The sequence below is a fragment of the Dipodomys merriami genome, unplaced genomic scaffold (genome assembly GCF_024711535.1).
Source record: "Dipodomys merriami isolate MVZ:Mamm:240054 unplaced genomic scaffold, mDipMer1.0.p SCAF_368, whole genome shotgun sequence".
NCBI lineage: Eukaryota > Metazoa > Chordata > Mammalia > Rodentia > Heteromyidae > Dipodomys > Dipodomys merriami.
The window spans coordinates 382,311-403,116 of NW_027205248.1; the positions used below are offsets into that span (position 1 = coordinate 382,311).

The window sequence follows — 20,806 nt, forward strand, 5'->3', positions numbered from 1 at the left end:
TCCGTCCAGACGGCCCCGCAGAGGCCAGCGTCCGTGTCTAGCTGCAAGGACAGGGCGAGGGGCCGGGAACGCATGCGCTGAGCGGCTCATCCAGGCCCGGGAAGAGCAGAATGCAGGGTCCACGCTGCTCCCAGAGAGAGCAAAGCAGGGGAGAAGGCGGCATGGCGGGGCGCTGGACTCCAGGGGCTCCCAAGTGGTCTCTCTGCTCCTCACGCCATTCGGTAGATGCTGAGTGGGAAAGGACCTGTGAAATGTGTGGGCCAGGAGGGGAGGGGAAACGGGGGGGGGGGGGGAGAGGGGAGCGAAGGAAGGGGTGACACTGTCCCAAAACATGGCCTCACTACCTGACTTGTGAAATGGGAACCCCTCTCTCTGCACAACACCCTGATAGTAACACAATTATACTACGTTTTTCTCTGTTAAATAGTGTTTACCTCTTTCCTTTTCCTTCCTTCCTTCCTTCCCTCCTTCTCTCCCTCTTTCCTTCTCTCTCTCTCCCCCCTCTCTCTCCTCTCTCTTTCTCTCTGTCTCTCTCCGTTTCTTTCTGTGTGTACCTGTATGGAGTTGGTCATCCCCACTGAAATTAGAGTATCACGGCTCAAAGCCAGTCCGAGTTGGAAAGTCAATGAGACTCTTATCACCACTCAGCAAAAAGTCAGAAGTGGAGCTGTGGCTGCGGTGGTACAGTGCCAGCCTGGAACAGCACAACAAAAAAGCTAAGAGACAGCGGCCGGGCCCCTGAGTTCAAGCCCCATCTTCTCGTGCTTTTCTTCGTAGGAGCTGATAAAGTTTACAAATAAGACTTTCAGGGCTGGGAAGGTGGCTCAGTGGTAGAGCGTTTGCCTTCCATGCATGAGGCCCTGAGTTTGATTCCTTAACACCACATAAGCAGAAAAAAAAAAAAAAAAAGCCAGAAGTGGCACTGTGGCTCAAGTGGTAGAGCACTCGCCTTGAGCTGAAGAGCTGAGGGACAGCGCCCAGGCCCAGAGTTGAAGCCCTACGACCGACAAAAAAATAAATAAATAAAAATAAATAAAAAAGACTTTCAGACCCAGATAGTAGGATTAAGTCAAAGTGAGAATATTTGTGCTCTACAGTGCACAAAAAATAAAATAAACCCCCTTCTGTAAAGAAAGCATGGATTCCCCAGCCATGAACTGCTCCCCATCTCCCTGTCCCTCCCTCCCTCCCCCTCCTACCCAGGCCAATGCACGTGACCTGATTCAAAAAGACATTAACCGATTGGGCGCCAGTGGCCTACAGCTTCATCCGAACTACTCTGGAGGCTGAGATCCAAGGATGGAGGTTCAAAGCCAGCTTGGGAAGGAAAGCCTAGTAAGACTCTCATCTCCAATGAAGCACACCGAGACAGTCGGAAGCGGAGCTGTGGGGTTCCAGAGCTAGAACACTCCTTCTGAGCACAAAAAGTTCAGGGACAGCAGCAGGCCCAGAAAAGGCACGCGTGTGCACATGTGTACACACACACACAGGGTGTGCAATTGTAGAATTCTAGGCCATTTGTTGTAGCAGACCATGTCTTCTACTTTCCTATTTCCTGCCATCAAGAAAAGAAGGAAAAAAAGCTGATTTCTCCACCAACCGCCTGTGTCTGCCCTTGGGGCCCGGCCGGTCCCCAAGGGCTCCAAGTTGCCAAATCTCAGCTCCTCGGAGCAGCCCTTCCCACCTCTCCCCTACTCCTCCTGTCTGGAAATCAACCAACCCAAGTTTCTCCTTGTCCCCACCCCTGAACCTTGCCTCACAGATCCCAGAGGACGCCACTCCTGGCCCAGGCGCCCTCCAGGACCGCTGCAGCAAAGCCCCCTCACCCCCTTCCTGGGGTCAGTCCACAGCCAAGCGACCTTGGCCTTGATCTCTCTAAGCTCAGCTAACACACTGCTGTCTTTTCTTTTTCTTATCAGAGATTCTCAAACCTTCACGTGGATTTCAGTGGACACTAAGCCCGGGAAGCTGCTTTACATTTTTATTTTTGTCGATCGTGAGGCTTGAACTCAGGGCCTGGGCGCTGTCCCTGAGCTCTTTCACTCAAGGCTAGCACTCTACCACTTTGAGCCACAGCTCTACTTCTGGTTTTCAGTCTCCTGGACTTTCCTGCCTGGGCTGGCTTTGAATCCCGATCCTCAGATCTCAGCCTCCTGAGTAGCTGGGAGACAGGCGTGAGCCATTGGGCAAGGAAGTTGCATTTGAACAACTTGTGTGGCTGACTACCTAGAGCCTTTCAGAGCCACTGGCTCAGGGAGAAGGGGAGACGTGGGACTGGGTGGAAGTGAGGAGCCATTTCAGGGAGTAGAATAAAAACGCAAAGGGAGATGCTGATTCTTGACGTAGGTTACAAAGGGAGACAAAGGCTCTCTCTTTATCCACAAGCTCCAGACGGCCTCCACTCCGGAGCCGGAATCCACTGCTACCCTGACTCACACAACTCTGCTTCTCCTGAATTCCCTGTGAAGACACGAACCACGCTCCAAGCCAGCGGCTCACGCCCGTCATCCAAGCGACTCGGGAGGCTGAGATCCATCTGAGGATCTGGGGTTCAAAGCCAGCCCAGGCAGGAAAAAACTCCATGAGACTTTTTTTTTTTTTTTTTGGTCAGTCATGGTCTGAACTCTGGGCCTGGGCACTGTCCCTCAGCTCTTCAGCTCAAGGTTAGTGTTCTACCATTGAGTCACAGCACCACTTCCGGCTTTTTCTGCTTATGTGGTGGTTAGGAATCGAACCCAGGGCCTCATGCGTCCGAGACAAGCACTCTACCACTGAGCCACCCTCCCAGACCCGAGCCTCTTACATATCTTTAATGAAGCAACAAAAAACCAGAAGTGGAGTTGTGGCTCACATGGTAAAAATACCAGCCTTGAGCGGAAAAGGCTGAGGGGGCATCTTCTAGGTCCTGAGTTCAAATGCTAGTATGGGTGCACATGTGCACACATATACCTGCACACGCATGAGAGAGAGAGAGAGAGAGAGAGAGAGAGAGAGAGAGAGAGAGAGAGAGAGAGAGAGAGAGAGAGAGAGAGAGGAGAAATGAAAAAGAAACAAGAAACGGGAACTGCCAGGTGCTCAAGCCTGTGATGCTAGTAGCTACTTGGAAGGTGGAGACTGGGGAAAATGGACACCAGAGGCTCACAGTTCAAAGCCAGCTCCAGCCTTAGAGCCGAGGCTCCACCTCAATCAATGTCTGGGCATGGGGGCTGCACCCCAGCGACAGGAGACGCAGGTGGGAGGGCGCTAGCCCAGGCAGGCTAGAGGAGAAGAGGCCAGGAGGGATCCGCGTGGTGGATGGAGCCCCGAGTTCAGGCCCTAGTACTGCCAAAAATTTAAAAGATTTCAAAACAAAAAACCAGAAAGAAGAAAACCAACCAATTTTGCATGCAATCTACCTACAGGTCTCTTCCTGGCGAGCCTTACTCAAGACATAATTGTTGAAATAGTTCTTAGGTAACCTAGATTCTGTGTGTGTGTGTGTGTGTGTGTGTGTGTGTGTGTGTGTGTGTATTGGAACTTGAATTTTGCTCGGCTAGCGCTCTACCTCTTGAACCACAGCTCCACTTGCGGCTTTTTCTGTGTATGTGGTACTGAGGGTTGGAACCAGGGCTTCACTGAGCTGCATTCCCAGCCCTAAACTCCCTGCTTTCTTAAGATTTTTTTTTCCCCTACAGCTAGATCCGCCTTTCCCGAGATAGATGTGCAAACCACCCAGGGCAGGAGGCGGAGCAGCTTCTGGAATGAGGGAGGAATTTTCTAGGGGCTGGTTGTCTTAAGTGGGGTGACCAGACTGGCAGGTGTGTGTCATCAATCTTCCTGAGTCTCCCTGAAATGCAGATCTGTGGATGCCTACGTGGCCTTCAGCTAAGCCGTCCCCAGCCAACCAGGTGGTTTCTCATCACGGCCAAGGAATCCCAAGAAGCAATCTCCCTCTCTGCTGGGAGAAAGACTTCCTGCTTCTCCCATCCCGCCTCTAGCCTTCCTGCCAGATCCAGGACGAGGAGGAAGCCGGGACCTGACACCTCCCATGCCTGCTCCCCTAGCCTGTGGCCTCTCGACTCTGACCAGCTGTCAGCCATCCATCTCTCCTCTTGGCTCGGTGCTTTCCTGCAGCTCAGATACAAACAAAACAAAACAAAATCGGGTGGTGGTGCCTGGAGTCTATCAAGTTCCACCCTGAGTATTTAGCAGTAGCTCATTAAATCGCACAATAACCCTTCAAAACACACACACACACACTCTGTATCCCAGTATACACAACACAAGTATTCAATCAGTTGTGTAATTTAATTACATGGTGTGAGTGTGTGTTCTAGGGCTTGAACTCAGGGCCTCAGCACTGTCCTGAGCTTTTTCTCAAGGCTGGTGCGCTACCACTTGAGCCACAGCACCACTTCCAGTTTTCTTGTGATTCATGGGAGATAAGTCTCATGGACGTTCTTTCTCTGAGCTGGCTTTGAACTGTGATCCTCAGATCTCAGCCTCCTGAGTGGTTAGGATGACAGGCGTGAGCCACTGGCGCCCAGCTCTGGCCTGAGTTTTTGTTGTTTTTTTTTTCAGTGCTCTCCGTTTGAGCCACAGCCCCACTTTTTCTCCAGTCAACTGAGGATAAGAGTCTTGTAGACTCCCCTGTCCAAGCTGGCTTTGAACTAGGATCCTCAGATCGCTGCCTCCTGAGGAGGGAGAGTTTATGGAGCATGAGCCACCGGTGCCCGGCTAAAATGTTTACATCTTCGAGTGGTTGTACAAGGGGGCTGCAATTCCATGTGTCCACCCCAGAGTCCAGAACCTCTTGGCCAGTCAGCCCTTCCCCTGACCCCCTCGCCCTCCCTCCCCCACCCTGGCCGCACGTCAAATCAAATGTCTCACTTCCTCTGTTACGTACGCACGTGGAGTGTTTTACGACTGTTTCTGAGCCGTCGCTGGTTGTTTTGCGGTAGGACCTGGCTCCCTGCACAGACCAATGCCTGGACGGAATTCCTCCTATTCCCGCCTGTCACTGCGGTGGGGACAATCGGCCACTCCAGCTTTTTGCCCATCCAGGTGGCATCTTACAGATCTCTCTGTCCACCCCAGAAACGCGATCCTCTGGATTTCATTCTCCCTACCCTGCTGGTTTCACTTGCCACCACACCCAGCTACCGGTTGAGAGAGGCGGTCTTGAGAGCCTTTAGTCCCGGGCTGTCCCCCAAAATTTGACCCACCCAATCTCAGCTTCCCAAGTCACTAGGACAACAGGTGTGAGTCACACATGCCTCTTGGTTAGTTGTTCTGAGTCGTTATGTAACCAGCCCTCCTCCCGAAGGAGGAGACTTGGCTGATAACTGCGAAGCCCTTGTCTTAGATTAACTTTAATGTTGCCACTGTGAATCGCGTGTACAACCCGCGCGTCAGGAGTGGTTAAGACGGATTTGACTCCTAAATCCTTTACACTCCGCTAAGGCTGACATCTTAACCAAGGCGTTCCTGAGGCTTCAGAGGGCAGGACAGCTAGGAAACGGGGAAGGCCTACCAACAGCTGCCCACGAGTCTTGTTGCTTTGCTGTGACTCAAGAATTTACTGAAGCAGTGTTTACTGCATCTGTACTGCCTGCACTAGGACCTCGGACTTAAGAGGGAGACTACTTAGGTTTGAATCCAGGCTCTGTAGTTTGGGTTCAGTACTCACCTGACTTCGTATTAGATATCACTTTTCTTGCTCTTCAGGTTTTTCACTGGTAAAATGGAAATCTAGAATACTTACTTCATGGGAAGGGGTTGTGAAATTCCCACACAATTGTCTGCGGAAAGAGCTTGATCCCGTGGCTGTAATCTTATTATAAGGATAAAGTAACCAAAAGATGGACCCGGATTTCCGGAAACACATGGTTTAAAAGAAATAGGCTATAGGTATAAATACGTATAATAGAAATGGAGAGATGGGCGTGGTGGCTCACGCCTGTCATCCTAGCTACTCGGGAAGCTGACATCTGAGGATCACGGTGGGAGGCTGGATCAGGCAGTAAAGTCTGTGAGACATTGATGTCAGTTAACTACTCAAAGAGGCTGGAAGTGGAGTTGTGGCTCAGGTGACAGAGCACCAGCCTTGAGCAAAAGAGCTCAGACAAGAGTTTGAGCCTAAGACTGATGCACGCGCGCGCGCGCGCGCGCGCGCGCGCGCACACACACACACACACACACACCCCTCTACAGGTCAGACAGAGAATGGGAAATGAAGAGACAAAGCAGACAACCACCATGCATCCGTTTCCTGTGCGTGTGGAGAAGCTACCCAGTGGAATGAAGTAGACTTTGGGTGTGGCGGAGGATTTTGCAGCCACTGTCTAAATCAAAGGTATCACTGTTTGTCTGTTGTGAGCCTTGAACTCTGGGCCTGGGCGCTGTCCCTCAGCTCTTCGGCTCAAGGCTGGCGCTCTACCACTTGAGCCACAGCGCCACTTCCAGTTTTCTGGTGGTTCATAGGAGTCTCATAGACTTTCTTGCCTGGGCGGGCTTTAAACCCTGATCCTCAGATCTCAGCCTCCTGAGCAGCTGGGATGACAGGCAGAAGCCACTAAAGACAGGCATCTGTATATATCTGAGGGAGGGGTAGATTCTCTATTTGGCATCTGAAATGACAAGGAAAAGTACCGTTAGGGATGATATATAGGAAGGAGGAAAGGAAGACGATCCTGTCCCTTAGAGATTCACAGCCCACGGGGAGAAGGGAGTGGATGAGCATTTGCAGTGAACTGTGCACCGGGCCTTCAGGTCTGACTGGTGACACACTGGCCATGCTGTGCTCCCCGGCTGGGCTGTGCTCCCCAGGCCATGCTGTGCTCCCCGGCTGTGCTGTGCTCCCCGGCTGTGCTGTGCTCCCCGGCTGGGCTGTGCTCCCCAGGCCATGCTGTGCTCCCCGGCTGTGCTGTGCTCCCCGGCTGTGCTGTGTGCTGTGCTGTGCTGTGCTGTGCTGTGTGCTGTGCTGTGCTGTGCTGTGTGCTGTGCTGTGCTGTGCTGTGCTGTGTCTGTGCTGTGTGCTGTGCTGTGCTGTGCTCCCCGGGCCGCAGGAGGTGAGAGGCTTCTCCGTGGCTCGGGGTTTCTGGGGCGCTCGGGCCCGCAGTGAGTGTTAAGGGGGCCCGGCGCCCCCGTTCTCGTCGTTTCTATTCTGCAGGCCCCAGGGCCTCCGGTCCCCGGCCGGGCCCCGCCCTCCCGGCCTCGCTGACGCTGTCTCTTCCCCCTGAAGCCCGCGGTCTCCCGGCGGCCTCGGGACGGCGCAGCGCCGCGGGGCGGGGAGGCGGGGCGTGAGGGGCGGGGCTCGGGGCGTGAGGGGCGGGGCTCGGGGCCGGGGGCGGGGCTCGGGCCGGCGGGGGCGGGGCTCGGGGCCGGGGGCGGGGCTCGGGCCGGCGGGGGTGGGGGTGGGGGTGGGGTTGAGGCCCGGCGCGTTCCGGGCGGGGGAAACCGACGGTTGGAAAATAAAAAATTAAGAAAGTTCCAGCGCACCCCGGAGAGTCCCAGGCCGGGTCCGCGCGGCGGGGCGCGGGACGCCGCCCCCTCCCGCTCCCCCTCCCCCTCCCCCCTTCCCTCCCCCTCCTCCCACATCTTTTTTCCCTTCGCAGCTGGACGATGCTGGGCGGCGGACGGGAGCCGCGCATGTGGTCTTAATTGTGCAGGGGGGAGGGGGAGGGGAGGAAGTTAGGCTCCCATCCCCTTCCCTAGCCCTCCCTCAGTGACCGGCGTCGCCCCCTTCCCGGAGTTTGCAGGGGCTCGGGAGTCCGGCCCGGGCCGGCCCTCCCCCCTGCCCCCCTGCCCCCCTCCCCCCCCGCCCTCCCCCCCTCCCCCTCCCCCCCGTCGCTCCACACCGGGCCGCTCGCCCTGAAAGATGAACAGATCACTTTTCCCGGGCGGAGCGGCCGGGAGCGGAGCCCCATCTCCCGCTCTCCCGCCCGCTCTCGCTCTCTTTTTCTTCTTCCCTTCCGTCCCGCAACGAATCTCGAAAGAACGATTCCGCTGAGGAGAGCGCGGACCTGGCCCCGGGGTTTGGAGCGACCCCCCGTTGATGACGCTTCCACTCCCCCCCCCACCCCCCTCAGGCTTCCAGAAGGGACGGTTTCCAAGGAGAACTACAACTCCCAGGAGGCAACAGGCTGAAGCCCCGCCCTCTCCCCGGGGCATCACGGAAGTCGTAGGCGCCTGGCCTCCATGCCCCTTTCACAGCCCCCCGCCCGGAAACTACAATTCCCAGAGAGCCTCGGGCCCGGCGCGCCTGCGCAGGAGGGCCCCCCCGAGCGCGGCGGGAGGGGGTGGGGCCGCCCCGGGGCGGCGGGGGGCGGGGTCCGAGCGGGCTGTGTGGAGGTTTCGGACTCCGGCGCCATTTAAAGCGGAGAGTTTTCCCGGGCGGACGCGGCTGTGCTCTTCCTCGGCCGCCGCCGCCGCCGCGCCTCCCCGTCTTCGCTGACAGGAGGTGCCTAGCGGGGTGACTGCTCTCTTCCCTGCCCTCCCCTCCTCCCGGCCCCCCTCCTCCCCGGCCCTCCTCCGGGGCTCCGCGGCCCTCCCCTCCCCGCGGCTCCCTCCCCCGGCCCCCCGGCGCCGGCCCGGGCGGGGCGAGGAGGGGACGCGGCCGGCCGGGCCGCGCCTCAGGCCCCGCTTCCCGGTCCCCGCCCGGGAGCGGCTCCGCTCCCCCCCGTCCCCCCGCCCCGCCGGGGCCGGCCGGGCCCCCGCCCCCGCCCGGCGCCCCGCGTCCCGCCCCGGGGCCGGCCCCATGCGCGCGGGCCCGCCGCCGCCGCCGCCGCCGCCCCGGCCCGGCCGGCCGCCGCTCGCCGCGGGATGGACGCGGAGCGGGCGGCGCTGACGCCCGCGGGCCCGGCGCCCCGCGCCCCCGCCGCCGCCGCCCCCGGGGCGCCCGGCCGGCGCTGAGCGCGCCCCGCCCGGCCCCGCCGCCGCCCCGCGCCCCCCCCGCCCCGCCGCCCCTCCGCGAGTCCCAGCCCGCCCGCTCCGCTCTCTCCACTCCAGCGGACCGGACCCGGCCATGTCCGGCGGCGCCGCCGCCGACGGGCCCCGCGGCTCCCCGGCCTTCCTGTCGCCGCCGCCGCCGCCGCCCGCGCCCAAGAACGGCTCCAGCTCCGACTCGTCGGTGGGCGACAAGCTGGGGGCCGCGGCCAGCGAGGCGGGCCCGGGCCGCGCCGACGAGTACCGGCGCCGCCGCCACACGATGGACAAGGACAGCCGGGGGGCGGCCGCCGCCGCCGCCACCCCCACCGAGCACCGCTTCTTCCGCCGCAGCGTCATCTGCGACTCGAACGCCACGGCGCTGGAGCTGCCGGGGCTCCCGATCCCCGCGCCGCAGCCCGGCGGGGCCGCGCCCGCCGCGGGGCCGCCCGCCCGGGAGGAGCCGGCCCGCGCCGCGGCCGCCGCCGCCCCGGTGACCCGGCCGCCCCCGGCCGCCGCCGCCGCCGCCGCGCCCGCCGCCCCGGGCCCCGCCGCCGCCGCCGCCGCCGCCCCCGGCCCCGCCGCCGCCCCGCCGGCCCCCGGCCCCGCCGGCCCCGAGCGCCCCGCGTCCCAGCCCGGCGCGGCGGGGAGCAGGGAGGAGCCGCCGCCGCCCGTCCGCAGCGGCAGCGGCGGCGGCGGCGCCCGGGAGGCGGCGGCGGCGGCGGCGGCGGCGGCGGCGGCGGCCGAGGAGCAGCGCAGCCAGCAGCAGGACGACATCGAGGAGCTGGAGACGAAGGCCGTGGGCATGTCCAACGACGGCCGCTTCCTCAAGTTCGACATCGAGATCGGCCGCGGCTCCTTCAAGACCGTCTACAAGGGCCTGGACACGGAGACCACGGTGGAGGTGGCCTGGTGCGAGCTGCAGGTAACCCGGCCCCCGGCCCCGCGGACGGACGGACGGACGGACGGACGGAAAGCCAGGGAGAGAGGGGAGGAAGGAAGGCAGACAGACAGACACGAGGTCAGCAGCATGGCTCAAGGGGTGGAGCGCCTGAGTAGCGCGTCTCTGAGTTCAAACCCAGAATCTCCGAGGAAGGAAGGAGGGAAGGAGGGAAGGAAGGAAGGAAGGAAGGAGGGAGGGAGGAAGGAAGGAGGGAAGGAAGGAAGGGAGAGGGAGGAAGGAGGGAAGGAAGGAAGGAAGAAAGGAAGGAGGGAAGGAAGGAAGGAGGGAAGGAAGGAGGGAAGGAAGGAGGGAGGGAAGGAAGGAGGGAAGGAAGGGAAGGAAGGAAGAAAGGAAGGAGGAAGGAAGGAAGGAAGGAAGGAAGGAGGGAAGGAGGGAAGGAAGGAGGGAGGGAAGGAAGGAGGGAAGGAGGGAAGGAAGGAAGAAAGGAAGGAGGAAGGAAGGAAGGAAGGAAGGAAGGAAGGAGGGAAGGAAGGAAGGAAGGAAGGAAGGAAGGAGGGAAGGAGGGAAGGAAGGAGGGAAGGAAGGAGGGAAGGAAGGAAGGAAGGAAGGAAGGAGGGAGGGAGAAAGGAAGGAAGGAGGGAGGGAGGAAGGAGGGAGGGAGGAAGGAAGGAGGAAGGAAGGAGGGAGGGAGGAAGGAAGGAGGGAGGGAGGAAGGAAGGAGGGAGGGAGGAAGGAGGGAGGGAGGAAGGAAGGAAGGAAGGAAGGAGGGAGGAAGGAAGGAAGGAGGGAAGGAGGGAGGAAGGAAGGAAGGAGGGAGGGAGGGAGGAAGGAGGGAGGGAGGAAGGAAGGAAGGAGGGAGGGAAGGAAGGAGGAAGGAAGGAAGGAAGGAGGAAGGAGGGAGGGAGGAAGGAAGGAGGGAGGAAGGAAGGAAGGAGGGAGGGAGGAAGGAGGGAGGGAGGAAGGAGCGCTTGCGCGCGCGGGTGTCTGGGACGGGCCGTGTGTCAGCTGTCAGTGTGTCCAGCCGGGCCTGAGCCGTAAGGGTGCCGCAGTGTGCCCTGGCCGCGTCCCCCCTCCGCGGGGCCGGCCACTCGGCCCGTCCTCTGAGGGGAGGCTCGCTCCCCAGGGCTCCCGCACGCCCCCCCCCCGGGGCTCCCGCACGCTCCCCGGGGCTCCCGCACGCCCCCCCGGGGCTCCCGCACGCCCCCCCGGGGCTCCCGCACGCCCCCCCGGGGCTCCCGCACGCTCCCCCGGGGCCGGCGGGGCTGGCCTTCGCCGCCTGCAGCGGGCACGTGGCGGTGGGCCCAGCCTCGCTGCAGACCACTTGTGGCTGCCCTGCCCGCCCGCCCGCCCGCCCGGCCCAGGCCGACCCTCCGCTACGTCAGCAGCGTCAGCGGCAAACGCCTGGCCAGGGCCTGTGGGAAGCCACGAGCCGCGCCGGCCAGGGAGGTGAGGCGCCGGCGCCGCGACCGAGGAGCCAGCGGGCCCCGCGTCACCGGGACGGGCAGCTCAGGGCAGCTCGGGGGGCCGACGCCCCACGGCCCCCGCGCGGAGGCTCCGCGTGCTTTCCTTGAGGAGTAGGAAAGGAAGTGAGCGTGCGGAGCAGGCCGAAAGCCAAGTGCGGGGCTGGTTTTTACGCGAGCCGGTCAGATGCTGAGGTGATCCCCTGCTGGGCAGGCGCGCTCCCCAGCCACACCCTGAGCCCGACCGGCTTCCCTGGAACCCGCCAAACCGTGTTGACTCGTATTGGTCAGCCAGGGTAACAAACCTCGGTGTGGTTGATGCCTTTTCAACGACAGGTGACAGTGTAGGGCAGACACCAAGGAAGTGTTGAGTACTTTATGAATGAATTCGTCCACTGCAGTTGTTTTACTTTCGAGCTTTTTCAGGATGTTATGTGTGTGCTCTTGATCCTCTGGAACTTTCTAATAATTTATTGTCTTGGGACTAATAATACAACGCAAAAAGCTTAAGTTATCTAATGTCACAATTAGAACTTAGTCTGTTTCAATTTTTTTAAAAGCTGGTGTCATTCACGTGTATTAATTGTACAAAGTGGGGGTGCATTGTGCTGTTCGTGTACACATAATGTAGTTTTTTTACTCTTTTTATTTTTTTGATTTGACCTCCTACTCTTATCCTCCTAACTGAAACTACCCATTGTTTTTGACTTAGGTTTTTTGTTTTTTGTTTTTTGTTGTTGTTGTTGGTTTTGGCTAGTCCTGGGGTGCACTCAGGGCCTGGGCACTGTCCTGAGCTCATTGGCTCAAAGCTAGTGCTCTATCACTTGAGCCACAGCGCCACTTCCTGCTTTTTCTGTTTATGTGGTGCTGAGGAATTGAACCCAGTGCTTCATGCATGCAAGGCAAGCACTCTACCACTAGGCCACATTCTCTGTCCCTAGGCTTAGGTTTTTTGGGCTTCTTTTGTGTGTGTCATTTATGGGGCCTGGGTGCTGACCCTGAGCTCCTCAGTTCAAGGTGAGCACTCTACCCCTTGAGCCACAGCGCCACTTCTGGTTTTCTGGTGGTGTATTGGAGATAAGAGTCTCACAGAGTTTCCTGTCTGGGCTGGCTTTGAACTGCTATCCTCAGATCTCAGCCTCCTGAGTAGCCAGGTTTATAGGCATAAGCCACCAGTGCTCGGCTCCTTTCTGACCTTTTAAAAAAGATTTAGATTCTGCATACAAGGAAACATGGCAATATTTTTTAGTCTGGTTTTGCTTAGACATTTCCAGTTCTGTTGTGTTTTTTGGTAAATGATAAATCATTCTTTTTTCTTTTTTTGCTGATCCTGGGGCTTGAACTCAGAGCCTGGGCACTGTCTCTGAGCCTCTCTGTACTCAAGGCTAGCACTCTACCACTTGAGCCATAGCCGCCACTTCTGGCTTTTTCTGTGTATATGGTACTGAGGTCAAACTCGGGGCTAGGCAAGCACTCTACTATTAAGCCACATTCCCAGCCCTATAATATCATTCTTGTTTATGGCTGACTAATATTTTCATCTGTTGATGGCAAGTTACGGCTGATTCAATAACTTAGCTATTGTGAATAGTGCTGCAATAAACGTGGGTGTGCATGTATCTGCCTTGTTCACTGATTGATACGCCCAAGAGTGGATAGCAGGATTGTAGCATACTTCCATTTTTAGTTTTTTGAGGAGCTCGTGGTGGCTGGACTAGTTTACATTCCCAGCCACAATGTGTAAGGGTCCCCTCCTCCCGTGGCTGGGTCTGGCCATCATTGTGTTCTTGAAAACAGTTGTCGTGACTGGTCAGATAGAATCTTACTGTTCTGACTTGCTTTTCTTTATGGTTAAAGATGTTGAACATTTTTTGCTTTTCTTTTCTCTTTTTTGAACACTTGATATTTTTTATTGGCATTTGTACTTTTGAAAATTGTTCAGTTCACTTGCTGTTTATTAACTTGGTTACTTGTTCCTCTGGTGTTTCGTTCTTTGAACTCTTCATGAATTTAGGATATGAATCTTTTGTCGTAGGTACAGTAAGGATCTTCTCCATTCCGTAGACTCTCTTTTCTCTGGTAATTATTTCCTTGATGTGCAGAATGCCCTTCTCAGTTTTAGAAATTACAACAGTTTGGACTTCCTGGACTCTTCCTGTTGGCTGTGTAGGCCTGGGCATGGTCAAACGGAGGGAGACTCTTACATTGAAGAGTATTTTAAAGCCAGCTTACCATGTGGCTCTGCAGCCACACTCACTGTGTGGTGCCCTGGTTTAGAAACTTCAGTGGCTTTTGTCCATGCTTATACAAAATTTTCATTGTAGTTTTAAAAATGTGATGGTGAACATTTTTTTTAGGCCGGGCCTACTCAGGAGGCTGAGGATCACGGTTCAAAGCCATCCTGTGCAGAAAAGTCCATGAGACTCTTATCTTCAGTTAATCACTAGAAAACTGGAAGTGGTTTTCAAGTGGTAGATCGCTGGCCTTGAGCTGAAGAGTGCAGGGATAATGCCCAAGCCCAGAGTTCAAGCCCCACAACCAACCCCCCCCCCCAAAAAAAATGTGATTATTGTAGCTCAAGGATTCTTTATAGCAATAGTTGGGGCATTATATTTATTTATTTTTGATCAGGACATTTTCAGTACACTGAAATTTTGTCTTTGGATCTAAATTAAAGGCCAAGACTAAAAATTACTAAAGCTTTATGACAGGGGAGGGGGGAATCTTCTTCACTGAATATATTCCTTCATTTTTTGGTGGTACCTGGGTTTGAGCCCAGAGCTTTGTGATTGTTAGATAGGTACTGTACCACTTGAGACAGGCCTAACCCCCTTTTGTTTAGTAATTTTCAAGTAGGTTTGTCACGTTACTGCCAGGGAAATATCATGCCTTGGACCAGATCTTCCTACTTAGACTCCTAAATTGCTGGAGTTACAGGCATGGATCATCACCCTTGCCCAGCGTGTTGAGATGAGATCTCTCTAACTTTTTGCCTGGGCTGGCTGTTGATCCTCAAAAGCTGAGATTACAAATAGGCACCACTATGACTAGCCCTCGTGAGAATGTGTGTGTGTGTGTGTGTGTGTGTGTGTGTAAATATATACACACTTGCACATACATTATTTCTTTTTTCCTTTTTATGCCAGTCTTGGTGCTTGATCTCAGGACCTGGATGCTGTCCCTGGGCTTTCTTGCTCAAGACTAGTGCTCTGCCACTTGAGCCACAGCTCCACTTCTGGCTTTTTGTTGGTTAATTGGAGGTGAGTCTCACAGACTTTACCGCCTTGGCTGGCTTCAACCTCCATTCTCAGATCTCACCCTCCTGAGTAGTTAGAATTACAGGCCTAAGCCACCAGTCACTGGGTTTTGAATGTATATTTTAATATACATATTTCTCTATAGCAAGACAGGAGAAGTGAGTTCACTTGTTGAATTACAAATTTTGTTTTTTGTTGTTGAGGAAGGGTGTTACATACCAGGTTGGCCTTGAACTTCTGCCTCTACTTTCCTGGTGCTAGAATTTCAGGTATGTGCCATCATACCCTGCTTAAAAGATCTTCACATTACCGGCAGCCCAAGGCTCATGCTTGTAATTTTAGCTATTTAAGAGGCTGAAATCTGAAGCCTCTTTTGAAGCCAGCCCAGGCAGAAAAGTCTGTGAGAACTCTTACTTCCAATTAAGTACCAAAAAAGCCATAACTGGAGCTGTGGCTTAAATGGTAGAACCCTAGCCTTGAATAAACTCAGGGACAGTGCCCAAGCCCTGAGTTCAAGCCCCAGGGACCAGCACACACGAACAAATCTTAATATTAAAATTAGGAGAGGGGCTGGGATGTAGCTCAGTGGCAAAGCACTTGCCTAGCAAGTGCAACGTCCTGGGTTCGATCCCCAGTACCAAAAAAAAAAAAAAAAAAAAAAGAAAAAAAGAAAATTAGGAGAAACCTTACGTTATCTTTCCCAATTGCTTGTTTGATGCATAAAGAACTGTAACTCATAGAGCATAAACATAACTTGCTTAGGTTGGTAAAAAACAAAATGTGAAGTGAGTAGATCTAAGTTTTCAGAGCAGTTGTATTCCAGTAGATGGCTAGTTAGTAATATTTCAAGTGAAGCAGTAGTATTGTGGTGTAGTGGGTGTCTCAATTGTAGAGAAATTCAAACCTCTACCAAGGGCGTTGTCCCTTTGCTCAAGGTTAGTACTATACCACTTTGGAGCCCCCAGCTCCATTTCTGGCTCTTTAGTAGTTAATTGGAGATAAAGGTCTTGTGGACTTTCCTGCCCTAGCTGGCTTTGAACCTTGATCCTCAGTTCTCAGCCTCCTGGGTAGCTAAGTTACTGGAGTGAGCCACTGGAACCTGGCTGATTTTTTTTTTTTTTTTTTTAACACTTTTCCTCTAGGTTGCCCATATGTAATGAGTTGACTTCCTACGTTCCACACTGATGAGTTCGTTTCTAGTTCTACCTGAAAGGCCAGGTCAGATCATGATTTTTGTTTTGGCTCCCATTTAGAGCCTGTCTTTGTTTCTGGCTCAGCAAGGCTTGATCTTCAGGTGTATGACTCTGAGGGTTTGTGAAAGGTGAGCAGTGCTCAGGAATGGGATGTGGTTGTGTGGCTCAGAAGCAGTAAATTAGTCCTTTGATAGTATCTTAAAATAATTCATTGAACTGAATCTCCCCATTTTTATATTGAAGATTTTCCTCCGTTTCTAAGTTTATACTATATATCTTTTTTTTTTTTTTTCAGGATGTGAATTTTGTAGAAACTTTCCCAGTAACTAAACTTCACAGATTACTTTCTGGAGTAATTATGAAATTCTCCGTTATTGATTAAAAGCATGGGTAAAATTCAGATCATCCCTTCATCTTGAGATAAGGGCAGCTGCTGTGCAAACTAAAGAGTAGGAGATGGTTTGTGTGAAGTAATCTGTTGTCCCTTTTAAACTGGAAAGAACAATTAACAGGACCATTTTGGTGAGGTAAAATTGGATTTAAAATATGTAGATTTATGGCTAGATGAAGTGTGTTATTGAGAGCTGAGAATTGACTTTTTAAAATGATGTAGATTCTTCTCATATGGTCTTAGGGTTTAAAATGTTTTTTATTTTCCCCCCTCTTATCCTTTATGTCTGTCCCAAGTAATACAGTTGTTCTTAGTGTAAGAGTTTGGAAAAGAGGTGTTGTTGCTTGGTGACTTAAGTTCATTTCTCCAGATTAAAATTCAAGTACAAGACCTTGATCATTCGAAATGCATCGTAGTTCAGTCCTGTGGAAATGACTTATTTAAAATTGGGCTTCCATTGACAAAAATCATCCTATAACTGTTATTTGGCTTTTCTGGTAGCTTTAACTATGTGTGAGTGTATTCCTGTCCCTGTCTTTGTCCTTGTCCTGGGGCTTGAACTTGGGGCCTGGACACTATCCCTAAATTTTTTTTTTTTTTTGCTTAAGGCTAGTGTTCTGCCACTTGAGCCACAGCTCCACTTCTGCTTTTTTAGTAGTTTACTGCAGATAAGAGTCTTACAGACTTTTCTGCCAGGACTTTGAACTGCAATCCTTAGATCTCAGCCTCCTGAGTAGCTAGAATTACAGACATGAGCCAGCACCCAGACCTCCCTCCCTCCATCTCTTCCTTTCCTAAATAAAACTGGAAATCAGCAAGTAAGTTAATGCAGTTTCTCTGAAAATGTTAGATACGTGAATAGTAGGTTTTTGCTGGTTCTTTAAAATTAAATTTGTGTTTTATATAATTACATTTTTGTCTGTCTTAACACACACGAATGTAGTCTTGCAGAAGCAGCGAGTTTCATTGTGATTTCAGTGCAGGTTTGAAGAGGTCACTTGTCTGCAGTCAAGTATAGTTAAGAACTAGAATGTCTGGATTCCAGTCCTGGCCCTGCTACTTGATGGATTGTGGCACCTTGGGGCAAGTTATGTGCCACAATTTCCTATCTGTAAAATGGGTGTAAAAGAGGACCTGCTTTAAAGCTGGGTGCTGATGGGTCATGGTTGTAATCCAAACCACTCAGAAGGCCGAGATCTGAGGGTTGTGGTTTGAAGCCATTTACAGCAGCAAAGTTCATGAGACTTTTTTCTTTTCTTTTCTTTCTTTTTTTTTTTTTTTGGGTTGGTCGTGGGGCTTGAACTCGGCCTGGACACTGTCCCTCCCTTCTTCAGCTCAAGGAAGGGCTCTACCACTAGAGCCACAGCACCACTTCCAGTTTTCTGAGTAGTTTATTGGAGATAAGAGTCTGATGGACTTTCCTATCCAGGCTGGCTTTGAATCGTAATCCTTAGATCTCAGCCTCTTGAGTAGCTAGGATGACAGGTGTAAGCCACCAGTGCCCGGTTTCATGAGACTTTTATATTTAATTAACCAGCCAGAAGTAGAGCTCTGACTCAAGTGGTAGAGCACTAGCCTTGAGGAAAAGATGTTTAGGGTTAGAATCCAGGCCATGAGTTCCATCCCCAGGACTGGCCAAAAAAAAGTTGTTAAGATTAAATGAATTACTGTGTGCCAAATGTATGGAAAAAAGCCTGGCACACCCTGGTCTTGCACACATGCCTATGGCCTGCTTTCCTCACACTTTACCCCTCACACTTACGCTCCCTGTTCCCATTTCCTCCTGCTTTTCAATAGCTTTTAGTAGAGTTCCTTATCTGTCTTCATGACATGCAATTACGATCTATGACAACATCTTATTTAGGTCCTTTGAGAATGATTTGTTTATACTTTTTGTTGTTGTTGTTGTTGTCTTACCAGTTATGGGGCCTGAGCACTGTCCCTGAGCAACTCAAGGCTAATGCTCTACCACTTTGAGCCACGCTCCACTTTCAGTTTTCAGGTGGTTAATTGAAGTCTCACGGCCTTTCCTGCTGCTGCTGGCTTCAAACTGCAATCCTCAGATCTCAGCCTCCTGAGTAGCTAGAATTACAGGCCTGAGCCTGTAAGCACCTGGCTTACGTTTATTCTTGAGAAATCACGAGGCAAAACTCAAACTTGGTTTTTCTGTTCTTAGCAGAAGACAGTGGGGTCAAGTGTGATGTGATTAGGGCTTTCAAATTCCTTATCATCTGTTCTTTGCTATTAGCGTTCTCATTTCATAGTGAGCGTTTAGTATGTTTTTCTACATTATTTATAGAAAACATATATTACATATATATAGGAAATAATATAGAAAACTATGTTTTTTTTAGTTGTGATCATACTGTATGGTGGTATAGTTTGCCTGTTTTATCACACAGAAGGAACATTTTAGCATTTAAGTAGAAATTTGAATTTTTTAGGGAAACACTTGGATACTGTAAGAATAATTAGTGCATATGTATATGCAGTCTGCGACTGTGCTGTATCATGTCATAATTGGGTAGAAAAACCATTTGCCATGCTAAAAATTTCAGATTTTTGGTAAAATGGTACATGTTACCATAACTTTTTTTTTTTTAAAAGCAAATTAACTTCGTCTGATTCTGGGGCTACAGCTCGGTCCCTTCTACCCTCCCTTGGCTTGCTGATTCATGTGGGAGTACTGTCACTTGAGCCACACTTCCAGCCCTACTTTGTGCTGAAAAGTTGGAAATGAATTCTCACAAACTTTTCTTCCCTGAACTGGCCTTAAACTTAGATCTTCCTGTTTCAGTCTCCTGAGTAGCTAGGACTGCAAATGTGAGCTATTTGTGACTAGCTACAATTAATTACTTTTGATGCTTTGTGGCTTAGGCACATGCAATTGTGAATTCACGTTTTATTGCTTACATTTTGATTGTGAAGGTAAAATGTACAATGAATTCTTGGTATTCACTGATTGTCAGAGAAAGTTAAGACATTGGCACACAAGTGCAAGTATTTAGTTAAAACCAAGTCTCTGAGAATTGATTATTGATGTACTTTATCATTCTAAACAGATTTAAAAGTCATAGTTAATATCACGCTAATGTTTGTTTTTCCACTTTAAGCTTTTGTTTGGAGATTTGCAAGAATGTTAATTTCTTCTCAGATGATCTCAGGCATTGATCAGAGAACTTTAAATCAAATACTATTTTTGGTCAGGTGCTGGTTGGCTCATGCCTCTAATCCTAGCTATTCAGGAGGCTGAGATCTGAGGATCAAGGTTTGAAGCCAGCCTGGGCAGGACAGTCCGTGAGACTCTTCTCTCCAATTCCTCACAGAAAAAGCCGGAAGTGGTGCTGTGGTTCAAGTGGTAGAGTGCTGGCCTTGAGCAAAAATTGCTTAGGGACAGCACCCAGACCCATAGTTTAAGCTCTGGTACTGGCTGGAGCCACATTACTGAGTGATTCAGAGATTTGTAAAAGCCAAGTGTTAGGGGCTTTAATAACATTGAAAGTACGTAGAAAATTCTTTGAGGAAGTTTAGTTTTTTATATTGACTCAGCTATGGTGGGGGAGGTTCAGCTTAGTGTGTTCTTTTTCCACTTCCTACCCACTCGAGATAACTTAAGTCTACTTCCTTTATTTAACTTTTTTAGTTAAGTCTACTCTAGAGCATACTAAAGATGTTTTAAAAATATAGGAAATTCTTAATGCATTTAAATTGTGTTGCTTCCTAATCAGTTCTTTCCGTAGAAGTAATAGATACAGAGAGGCATATTAGAAAACTAAAACCGCCTGAAGAAAACCCCACTAAAGTCCCATCCCTAAATGACATTGCTGATACCACACTTTGCAGTTTCTTTTTTGTCATCTCTTCTCCTGCTGCTGGGGGCCTCCCTCCCACCCCCCTGCTGAGTTTTCTTTTTATTCAGTGAATATTTTACCAAACTGTTGTGTGCCTAATGCTGTGCATTCTTAGGTAGCAAACAGAGAAATCAGGGCCCTCATGGAACCCATGTCCTGTTGGGATCATAGATTTCATGCATTTTATTTTTGTATTTTTACCTTTATTGAACTCAGGGCCATCCCTATACTTGCTAGGCTGGTATTCTACCACCTGAGCCACATTTTTTTTTTTGTTGTTGTTGTTTCTGCAGATACTGGGGCTTAAGCTCAGGATGGCAATCTACCTCTTGAGCCACATTTCCACTTCAACCTTTTGGTGGCTAATTGAGGATAATAGTCTCATGGCTTCCTGAGTAGCTAGGATTTCAGGAATGAGGCACCAGTATCCAGCTCAGCCTAGCTTTTTGCTTAAACCATGATCTTCCGGATCTCAGCCTTATGAGTAGCTAACATAGGTGTGAGCCACTGGTGCCCAGCTTCCTTTCATTTTTAAAGACAGGCTGGTTAACAGCTAAGGCTGTCCTGAAACTCAGAACTCTCCTGCCTTAGTGTCCCAAGTGCTAGGATTAGCAGGCTTTATGTCATCAGGCTGGATTACTTTTTAGAAAAACGGATGTGTCACCTTTAGCAGTCCTTATATTTGATTGTGAGTGAAATTTGCTTTCAGATTTAGAATTACCTGTTGGGAAGGCAATTTAGGTTTATTTTGCAATCAGTTTAATATAAACACACCAATATACACACTTTACAAATTTCCTTTTCCTTAATCTTCTGAAGTCTTTATGACTATATATTACAGGTTTG

General features: G+C 51.9%; 1 protein-coding gene across 11 annotated transcripts in view; it reads left to right on the plus strand.

Annotated features, from left to right (window-relative positions):
• The first annotated feature begins 8,349 nt into the window (after positions 1-8,349).
• The window catches only part of Wnk1 (WNK lysine deficient protein kinase 1), an 88,358-nt gene continuing 75,901 nt past the window's right edge, over positions 8,350-20,806 (plus strand). For 6 of the 11 annotated variants that reach the window (XM_069988826.1, XM_069988825.1, XM_069988827.1 and 3 more), the window contains exon 1: positions 8,945-9,829. In XM_069988826.1, the coding sequence (XP_069844927.1) occupies positions 9,005-9,829 (825 nt within the window). In that variant the 5' untranslated portion in view covers positions 8,945-9,004. Of the gene's footprint in view, positions 8,441-8,944; positions 9,830-20,806 lie in introns of those variants that run through there. The other 5 variants (XM_069988831.1, XM_069988832.1, XM_069988833.1 and 2 more) reach the window with 3 other exon arrangements.